Below are 10,155 nucleotides of genomic sequence, written 5' to 3' on the forward strand. Positions count from 1 at the left end.
TTATTTTCACAAGAATTTTGTGACATGAAAAAGAGTTTTGAAGTGTACATTAATGGTTATTGTTACTGTAGAAAGTTGTCTTAAGTGCTTAGGAGTTTTAAATCTGTCCTAATATCTTTCAGTTTTTCTTTGAAGTAGGATAATATGTGTTCCAGTTATTCTCATTTTGCCCTTCCCAACCTAAGATTTTGCCAGCTTCGAGGTCTGGAGGCTTTCCCCTGCTCACTCACAGCTCCCTGTGGGCTGGTTTTCTGTTGGGTTTACCTCAGGAGACGTTGGCGGTACATGGAGAAGGGAATCTGTTTTCTACCTTCTTTTGCCCTTTGTCTCTAGCACTAGCTGTACCTCTCCAAGATTTACCACTACAACTTTGGCTGGGCAGCCCCTCTTTCACAGCTCTCAGCTCTTTACTGGATCCGCGTAACATCTCTTCCCTATTCGTTTAGCCTTACAGGTGGTAAAAGCTTCTGCTATTGATGGTGTCTGGAAGTCTCACTATGGGTAGTCCCTGCCTTACGATGGGGTTCTATTCTAAAAAAGTTGGTTCTGACTGAAGTCAGATACCTCATTTTTTTTCTTTTTAGTTAATTGCTTTTTATTATCGGTATCTTTAAAAACCCAGTGATAATCTTTGGGGATGGAAAACATTACATATAAACTTACAGATACATATTTTTATATACATAAAAAAAATAACATCTTGAAAATTTAGTCCGACAATGAAGAGTTGGACAATGTTGGTATTTTGTCGGTTGTAGCAGCAGAGTTCTTAGCCACAATGCTACACTGCCTCTGGGTTGCTGTGTGTAGGATGTGTGCTTTTAGGTAAAGTTTGCTTGAGCCGAGTTGATATTTTAGGGCACAAGCCCAACATTACTAGGTTAATGTTGCATTTTAACAAAATTTGAAAAAAAAATAATATTTATGGAAGCTAAAGTAGTATATAAACTTATGGAAGGGATTTTCCTCTTTGATGAATTAACACTTTGGGTTTCAGGACTTTTAAAATCATGAGTGAAATAGTTACATTTGGTTCTTCAACATTTTCCTCTTACTTTCTAATTATGTCAGAATTTCCAGGAAACATCGGAAGCATTATTGTAGAAACAGATTTCATTGACTATTCTTCATAAAATTGATTGGAAACCTATAGTGAAAATATTTTAGGAAAGCAAGGTCAGCAGTGAATACTTAACCGTATTGTTTGAGAACTGTTCATTTGTCGTGTATTGGTTGTTTCAGAAGAAAACAGCTTACTTCACTATGGGCCAAAATGTTTATAATTTGACATTTGATTCAAACCAGTGCATTGGGTGAGAGCTATATACGGGTCAATTGGCTTCTCTGTTTTATGGCAATAGCCAGCTGCTACATCGGAACAGGTGTGCATGCTAATCTTGGAAAAGGGAAGACAGGGTCAAAAGAAAATTATACCCCTATAAACCAAAAAACCCATTGCCACTAAGTTGATTCTGACTCATAGTGACCCTATAGAACAGCCCCATAGGGTTTCCAAGGCTGTAATCTTTGTGGAAGAAGACTGCCACGTCTTTCTCTGGCAGAGTGGTCAGTGGGTTCGTTTCCCTGACTTCAGGGTTATCAGCCAAGTGTTCGACCATTGCATGTACTGTCAGGGCTCCTTGCTGCAGCAAATACAGCTCAGAGAGCAGGTTCTGTTGGCAGGAACTTTCTCGTATCAGCTGGATGTAGCTTGGTTTCCATCAGTAAAATAGAGATGAGAAAATAGACAATAAGTCCTAGCAGTCTAACAGAAATTTGGGCTTGTTACTAAAGGAGTTAAATATCCAAACATTGGACTTATAGATACAAACCTATATTATGCTTAATGATTAAAAGCACCCTTTGAAAGACTAATCAATGGGCTGCAGGTACTCCACAGTTTGGGAAGTATTGATAGGAGATTATGTAATATAACTTCATCTCTCTCTAGCAAGAAATCTTCATGGTAGGAAAATATGCCCGAGAATAGTCTGCTGTGTAATGGCATTTTAGAACCAAACTGCTGAGTGAAGATCCATTTATGGCAAAGATACATTTTAATAGTTCCATCCCGTGTGTTTTAGTTAACACTTTTTGTCTTTGTTTGCGGAAAAGAGTCAAGCACAGGCAAGATTATGTTATTAACTCACTGCCAGCAATTTCTTTAAAGCTTTAACATTTTCATGGGGTGAAGAAAAGGCCATAGTGTATATACTTCCAAAAATAATGGCCAAAATACTCAGGTTTCTACACTGACCATCAAAGACCCCACCCATAACAAAAATGAAAACAAATCAGAGTAAAGAGACACAGGCAGAAACTTTCTTTACACAGTACAGTCTGAAATTCAAATTTCCAAATGCTTGTTTCAAGTGAACAGACGGCTCACCTAGTACCTTTAGCCTAGTAAGATTCTGGAAATGTGATTTCCCTCCATGGAAGGGGATTCTGTTCAGCTTTGGTTCGTTAATGGGAATAAACAGAAGGACCACTCTGGAGAGGCAGCCAAGAATCACAAGTGGGCTTGGCTTTAAGGAGAGAGCATTACCAAAGTGAGGTTCTGCTTTACATGACTTCTGATGTTGTCAGTGACAGTAAACAGTTGGGAGCAGACCTTGGGTCAATCCTTTTAGGGAAATGAGCTAAATTAGCATGCACCACTGTCAAGTTTGAAGTGGCAGTTGGACTCAGCCAAAGGGCATTCTCTCCATCAGGAATCTTCTTAGCAGGCCAGAAACTGCTGGGGAAAATGCTTCATCTTGAGCCTTTGCAACAACAAAAATCTTTTTTTCCTGTGAATCTGATTGACGAGGTAAAAATGTCCTTTTAGGTGGCCTGAATTAGTGACAATAATTTTAAACCATTTATAGTTACGCTGTTGTTAGGTGGCTTAGAGTCGGTTCTGACTCATAATGACCTTATGTACAACAGAACAAAACACTGCCCGGTATAGTAAAACAAATACACCCTGCAAAGGGCTGGAGGCAGCTACCAGGTGAGTTCTGTAACAAGTACCTTATTGAATGAAGGAGCTCACCAATCTCATGACCAGCCACTTCTGGGGACTGGAAGAGGCCAAAGTGTCCCAGTCCTTCTTGGTCTTCAGTGTTTCAAAACGCTGCTTGAAGAGGTTGACTTTCTTACAAAGAAGTAATGATCACTCTGGGTAACCACGCTCCCAAGAGCACACAACTTTCCTTTGGGAGAGATGCTGTTGGCCAGACATTTTTCTTCTCAGTGTGATTTACATTTCACCTGGCTCTCCATCAGCTCCTTGGCAGAGTCACCCCAAATGGCGGAGAGCAATCATTTTTGCTCTAGTGGAGAGGTCTCCAGATCTAAAGTTGGGTCTTTGGCATTAACCTAGAACTGAAGCACCTCAGGAGTTGGCAAGAGGCAGTAGAGGAGGCGGGGCAGGTACCTGTGGCTCCTGGATTTCCTCCATTGTCAATGCGTAGCGCCTGGCTTTCCTGGGATCAGGCTCTGGTGTCTCCTCTGCCCACCTTCCCACGCGGCGCACACCTTTGGCTACCTTGGGTGCATTTCTGCAAGGATTGTGGTCATAGATGACGAGCTTCAGACTGGACAGGTGGGCCAGGCTGGGGAAGTAACGGATGCTGTTTCGGTCCACGTCAATCACCTCCAGGAAAGGCATATGAAGTAGCACAGGGGGGAAGTCAGTCAGCAGGTTGCCTGAGAGCCAGATGGTCCTCAGCTCCTGGAGGCACCGTAGCTGACCTGGCAGCAAACGAAGAGAATTGGAGCCAGCATGCAGAGTCTTGAGGAGGCTCAGCTCACACACCACGTCTGGCAGCTTGGTGAGGCAGTTGGCCTCGATCCACAGGGTCCGGAGGTTCTGGAGCAGGCTCAGCTCATTGGGGAGGTCGCAGAGCTTGTTGTTACCCAGGTAGAGGATACAGAGCTGCTTCAAGGTACACACCACCTGGGGCAGAGTCTTGAAGTTGTTGAAATCCAAGGCCAGTATTTGTAGGTTCTGCAGCTGTCCCAGCTCCGGAGGTAGGCTGTTGAGGTGGTTGTCACTCAGGTAGAGCTTGACCAGCTCCCTGAAGGAGCACACGTGCCCAGGGAAGCGACGTAGCTGGTTCCCACTCAGATCTACCATCTTGTCCAGCGGCATCTCTCGGAGGTCGCCAACCACAAAGCTCTGGCAGCGGTCAGCAGGGATGAAGGCCACAAGGGCCCTGATGGTGTTCCCCATGTGGAGGCCCCAGGCCTGGCAAGTCCAGCCAACAGACTGGGGCTGGCTTGCGGACTGATAGGAGGCCTGTCGTACCCTCCCATTATAACCTGGGGTTTGCGTGACAATGGCCAGTCATCTCAACAGAGAAAAGTGCTCCTGATAGCAACTTGAGTGTCAGGTGACAGACCCAACAGACAGGCAGGGACCCGGAGGCCGGGTCTGGCTCACATACTTGCCTTCAAGCACTGAAGGCCCAATCCCCTTTATCTACATTTTTTTCATTTCAAGCTGAAAATAGCTTCACTGCTTTTTCTGATGATAAAACATCAAGACATTACATAAAAGTGTAAAATAGTAAAGTGAAAAACCTCCCTAGTCCTATCAAAAAAAAAAAAAAAAAATTTTTTTTTTTTTTTTTTTTTTTTTATCACCCGGAGATAAATACTATAAACATTTTGCTACCAGCGATCAATTTTTTTTTTTTCTTAATTGATACTGTTTGGGAGCCTTATTTTTTCGCATAACATGTCATGAGCATGTTTTTATGTTAACAGGTGTCTACGTAATGATATTGCATAGCATGCCTGCATATATATAAAAAAAAATATATAGTAGTCCATTATATGGGTGCGTGTCTAGGTTGCTTACAATTTGTCGCTATTAAAAACATCCTTGTTCATAGAGATGGGAGCGGTTATGCACTAATTCCTTTAGGAAACGCCCTTAGGAGTGTTACTGGTTCAAAGGCATACATTTTTCAAAGGTCTTTCATTAATATTGCCACTTCCTCACCCCCACCAATCTGAACCAGTATACACACCCACTAGCAGTGGCAGTGGGTGCCTGTTTTCTTATTCTTCCTTCCTAGGTAAAATCTTTCTACACTTTAAAAATTTGCCTTTGACAAAAGACAAGTAGAAAAGCAGAAGAAAGAGAAGTGGAACGCTATCCTTCTAATACTTAAACGAATCAAGCTGCAATCCTGCAGTGTGTCTGTGTCAGATAGAGTTAGCTGCCTTCCAAGATCCGTGCTTCCCTTCCCTAGAGTCAAGTGTTGGTCAGGAAGCAGTTGAGCAGTTGTCTACCCAAGACACCTCCTAGTCCTCATCTGGAGGTGTCCTTGATTAAGTTCTGGCCTCTGGAATGTTGGCAGGGTGAAATATGTCACTTCTATGCCTGGCTTATTTAAGACAAACCTCTCGCCATTCTCTTCACTCTTTCTCTATCTGCTGGCTGGATGTGACACTCAGGGTGACCTTAGAAGCCAAGTGTGTCGAAGCTACATGTTGAAGTTGGCAGGACTTCAGTTTACTTGGATCCCTGAAAAAATACTAGGAGCAGAATCCTCCAACACACACGTACATGTACGCACGCGCGCATTCACGCAGACAGATGGACACAGACGCAGACACACTCTCTCTCTCCCACCAATTAGATTAGGTAAACGAGAAAAAAAAAAAAAAACCCTTTAGTTGTTTAAGCTATTGAGATTTTGAGGTTCAAGTGTTACATTACCTTAATAGTTAAGCTGTTAAAAGGAAGGAAGTAAATCTAAATATACTGACGTGGAAAGATACTTAGGGTAAATAAAGTGGGAAATAAAACAAGTTTCAGAACCACTTTTTATGATCTCATCTATGAAAAAAAGACAATGTACTTGTATACATGCATAAAAATATTTGTAAGAAATAACAGTAAATTATCTCTGGCGAATCTGCCTGAAGGTTTGGGAATGACGGGGATGCTGACTTTTCCATTAACACTCTTTTATACTACTTATTTATTTATTTATAACTATAAACCCGCTGCTGTTGAGTTGATTCCGACTCATACCGACCCTATAGGACAGAGTAGAACTGCCCCATAGGGTTTCCAAGGAGCAGCTAGTGGAGTCAAACTGCCAGCCTTTTGGTTAGCAGCTGGGCTTTTATCAACAATGCCACCAGGGCTCCACAGGCATAGAGTGATGGTTCAAGTTGTTGTACCAACTTGGCTAGGCTTTGATTCTCAGTGGTGGCAGACAATGGACTGATTGCTCTTCCATAATATAATATAATCACCTCCATGATGTGATCTGATGTTATAGCCAATAAGTTGAAAGAGGAGATTTCTTGGGGGTGTGGCCTGCCTCCAGTAAATAAACAGATGCTCTGGTAAGGCTTGCTTGCTTGCTCCTGCTCTCTCTCTCTCTCTCTCTCTCTCTCTCTCTCTCTCGACTCCTACCTGTGCACCCTTGCCCCCGGACTCTACACTCTACTCTCACCTGGCCCCTGGTTCTTGGGATGTAAGCTTGCAGAAGTCTTCTGCCTGTCGCTTGACCTGCAGATTTGGGGTTCGTCAGCCCCTGCAACCAGGTGAACCAACAGAAGCCTTCAGCCTGCTGCCCAATCTATAGATTTGGGACATGCCAGCCCCCAAAATTTGTGGGAGCCATTTCCTTGTAGTAAATCTCTCCATATGTTTATACTTCATTGGTTTTGCTCCTCTAGAGAACCCAGACTAAGACACAATACGTTACTTTTAAAATAAAAAATGCTAGTCCTAAAGAAACTATCAGCCTGCTCTCTCTCTGGACAGAGTGTCTTGGTGTGTGTGGAGGGCTGGCACACTGTTTACCTTTTCTGATGGACTTACTGCTAAATTGCTTGTAACAAACTGAACAGAGCAATAGACTGAAGAGGAGCACCCCTTCCAGGTGAATATTGATTCAACAGAGCTCTTTGGTGACGCAGCATCACTGCTCACCTTTTTCCTATTCACAAGGTCATGACTGAAACCAGTGTCCTTCTTGGACTTTCTATACATTGAACGTCAAGGGCAGTTATCAAGGGAGTACTGTGCTTTGCCTCTATATTTAGCATAGCCAGTGGTGACTACCAATGGTCATGAAGCAGCTGCCTTAATGTCATTCCTAGAAAGCATCATAATAATACTGACTGCTGCCAGTTATTATTTATTGAGCATCTTCTAAATATTAAGCACAGTTTCAGGTACTTTATATATATTATCTCTTCTCATAACACTTGACAGACAAGTATTTTTTATTCCCATTTTTCAGATGAGAAAACTGAGGCGCAGAGAGATTTAATAACGTCAAATTTTTATTGAATATTTGCTATGTTCTAGATGAAGAAATCTGATGGCTAATGAGATAGATAGGACCTCATCTCACAGAGTTTACAATTCTATCAGGATGGGGGTCTCTTCCTGGGGTTAAGACCCACCAGTTGACAAACTCTTCCCCCCCTACAGAACTTAAAGTCAACATTTTAATGCTTGAGTTCTAGATATGAACAGGTAGCTAAGCCTATTGAGCTTCTCTATTAATGGAGAAGCTCAATACCATCAGTCAGAACAAGGCCAGGGCTTGACTATGGAACAGACCATCAATTGCTCATATGTAAGTTCAAGTTGAAGTGAAGAAAATTAAAATAAGTTCACAAGAGCCAAAATACTACTTTGAGTATATCCCACCTGAATTTAGAGACCTTTCAAGAATAGATTTGACACATTGACTGAAGACCAGACAAGTTATGGAATGACATCAAGGACATCATACATGAAGAAAGCAAGAGGTCATTTAGAAGACAGGAAAGAAAGAAAAGACCAAAGTGGATGTCACAAGAGACTCTAAAACTTTCTCTTGAATATAGAGCAGCTAAATCGAATGGAAGAAATAATGAAATAAAAGAGCTGAACAGATTGCAAAGGGTGGGTCGAGAAGACAAGGTAAAGTATTATAATGAAATGTGCAAAGATCTGGAGTTAGAAAACCAAAAGAGAAGAACACATGTGACATTTCTCAGACTGAAAGAACTGAAGACAAAATTCAAGCCTCGAATTGCGATATTGAAGGATTCTTTAGGCAAAATATTGAATGATGCAGGAAGCATCAAAAGAAGATGGGAGGAACACACAGAGTCACTGTACCAAAAAGAACTGGTCCACATTCAACTATTTCAGGAGGTAGCATATGATCAAGAACCACTGATATTGAAGGAAGAAGTCCAAGTCCAGCTGAAGGCACTGGAAAAAAACAGGGCTCCAAAAACCAATTGAGATGTTTCAATAAATGGATGCAGCACTGGAGGTGCTCACTTGTCTATGCCAAGAAATTTGGAAGACAGCTACCTGGCCAACCGACTGGAAGAGATCTATATTTGTGTCCATTCCAAAGAAAGGTGATCCAACCGAATGCAGAAATTTTTGGACAATGTCATTAATATCACATGCAAGTAACATTTTGCTGAAGGCAATTCAAAAGCTGTTGCAGCAGTACATTAACAGGGAGCTGCCAGAAATTCAAGCAGATTCAGAAGAGGACGTGGAACCAGGGATATTATTGCTGATGTCAGATGGATCCTGGCTGAAAGCAGAGAATACCAGAAAGATGTGTACCTGTGTTTTATTGACTATGCAAAGGCATTCAACTGTGTGGATCATAGCAAATTATGAATAATACTGCAAAGAATGGGAATTCCAGTACACTTATTTATGCTCATGCAGAAACTGTACATAGGACAAGAGGCAGTCGTTCGAATAGAACAAGGGGATACTGCATGGTTTAAAATCAGGAAAGGTGTGTGTAATGGTTAAGGCTGTGTATCAACTTGGCTGGGTGATGATCTCAGTGATTTGATAGTCATATGGTGGTGTAATCACTTCCATGATGAGATTTGATATTATGTGATCACCTCCATGATGGGATCTGCTGTGAGTAGCCAATCAGTTGAAAGGGTGTTTCCTTGGGTGTGTGGCCTACAATGAATATAAGAGGATATTCTGGCAAGGCTTGGGGCTTTCACTCGTTCTGGACCCTGTGGTTGGCTCCTATTCATCTGATCTCCGGTTTCTGGGACTTGAGCTAGCAGCTTACCTGTCTTGCCTGCCAATCTTTGGAATTCGTTGATCACAGCCTTTGAACAAGAGCCTTGCTCTCTGACCTGCTGATCTTGGGTTCGCCATCCCCTGTGGCTACGTGCATCTGGAGAAGCCTGATCCACAGAATTGGGATGTTCCAGCCTCTACAACCCTGTGAGGCACTTCCTTGCTATAAATCAATCTCCCTATACCAGAAAGATGTTTACCTGTGTTTTATTGACTGTGCAAAGGCATTCGACTGTGTGGATCAAAACAAATTACGGATAACATTGTGAAGAATGGGAATTCCAGAACACTTAATTGTGCTCAGTAAGAGCCTGTACATAGATCAAGAGGCAGTTGTTAGAACAGAACAAGGGTATACTGTGTGGTTTAAAGTCAGGAAAGCTGTGTGAGGGTTGTATCCTTTTACCATAACTACTCAATCTGTAATCTGAGCAAATAATCCGAGAAGCTGGCCTGTATGAAGAAGAACCAGGTATCCGGATTGGAGGAAGACTCATTAACAACCTGCATTATGCAGATGACACAACCTTGTCTGCCGAAGGTGAAGAGGACTTGAAGCACTTACTGATGAAGCCCAAAGACCACAGCCTTCAGTATGGCCTACATCTCAACAATAAGAAAACAAAAATCCTCAAAATTGGACCAATAAACAACATCATGATAAATGGAGAAAAGATTGAAGTTGTCAAGGATTTCATTTTACTTGAATCTACAATCAACAGCTATGGAAGCAGCAGTCAAGAAATCAAAAAGATGAATTGCATTGGGCAAATCTGCTGGGAAAAACCTCTTTAAGGTTTTGAAAAGCAAAGATGCCGCCTTGAAGACTAAGGTTCGTCTGACCCAAGCCATGGTATTTTCAATCGTATCATATACATACGAAAGCTGGACAATGAATAAGGAAGACCAAAGAAGAATTGATGCCTTTGGATTGTGGTGTTGGACAAGAATATTGAGTATACCACGGACTGCCAAAAGAACGAAAAAATCTGTCTTGGAAGAAGTACCACCAGAGTACTGCTTAGAAGCAAGGATGGCGAGACTGTATCTCACATACTTTGGACGTG

The 10,155-nt window shown here is 42.1% G+C and overlaps 1 protein-coding gene across 1 annotated transcript; it reads right to left on the minus strand.

Annotated features, from left to right (window-relative positions):
- Nucleotides 1–3,379: 3,379 nt before the first annotated feature.
- On the minus strand, nucleotides 3,380–4,219 carry LRRC10 (leucine rich repeat containing 10). The gene has a single exon (XM_049883874.1). It carries the CDS (start codon nucleotides 4,217–4,219, stop codon nucleotides 3,380–3,382), a length of 840 nt encoding a protein of 279 aa, XP_049739831.1.
- Between the last annotated feature and the right edge of the window lie 5,936 nt (nucleotides 4,220–10,155).

Source organism: Elephas maximus, chromosome 4 (assembly GCF_024166365.1).
Source record: "Elephas maximus indicus isolate mEleMax1 chromosome 4, mEleMax1 primary haplotype, whole genome shotgun sequence".
Lineage (NCBI taxonomy): Eukaryota > Metazoa > Chordata > Mammalia > Proboscidea > Elephantidae > Elephas > Elephas maximus.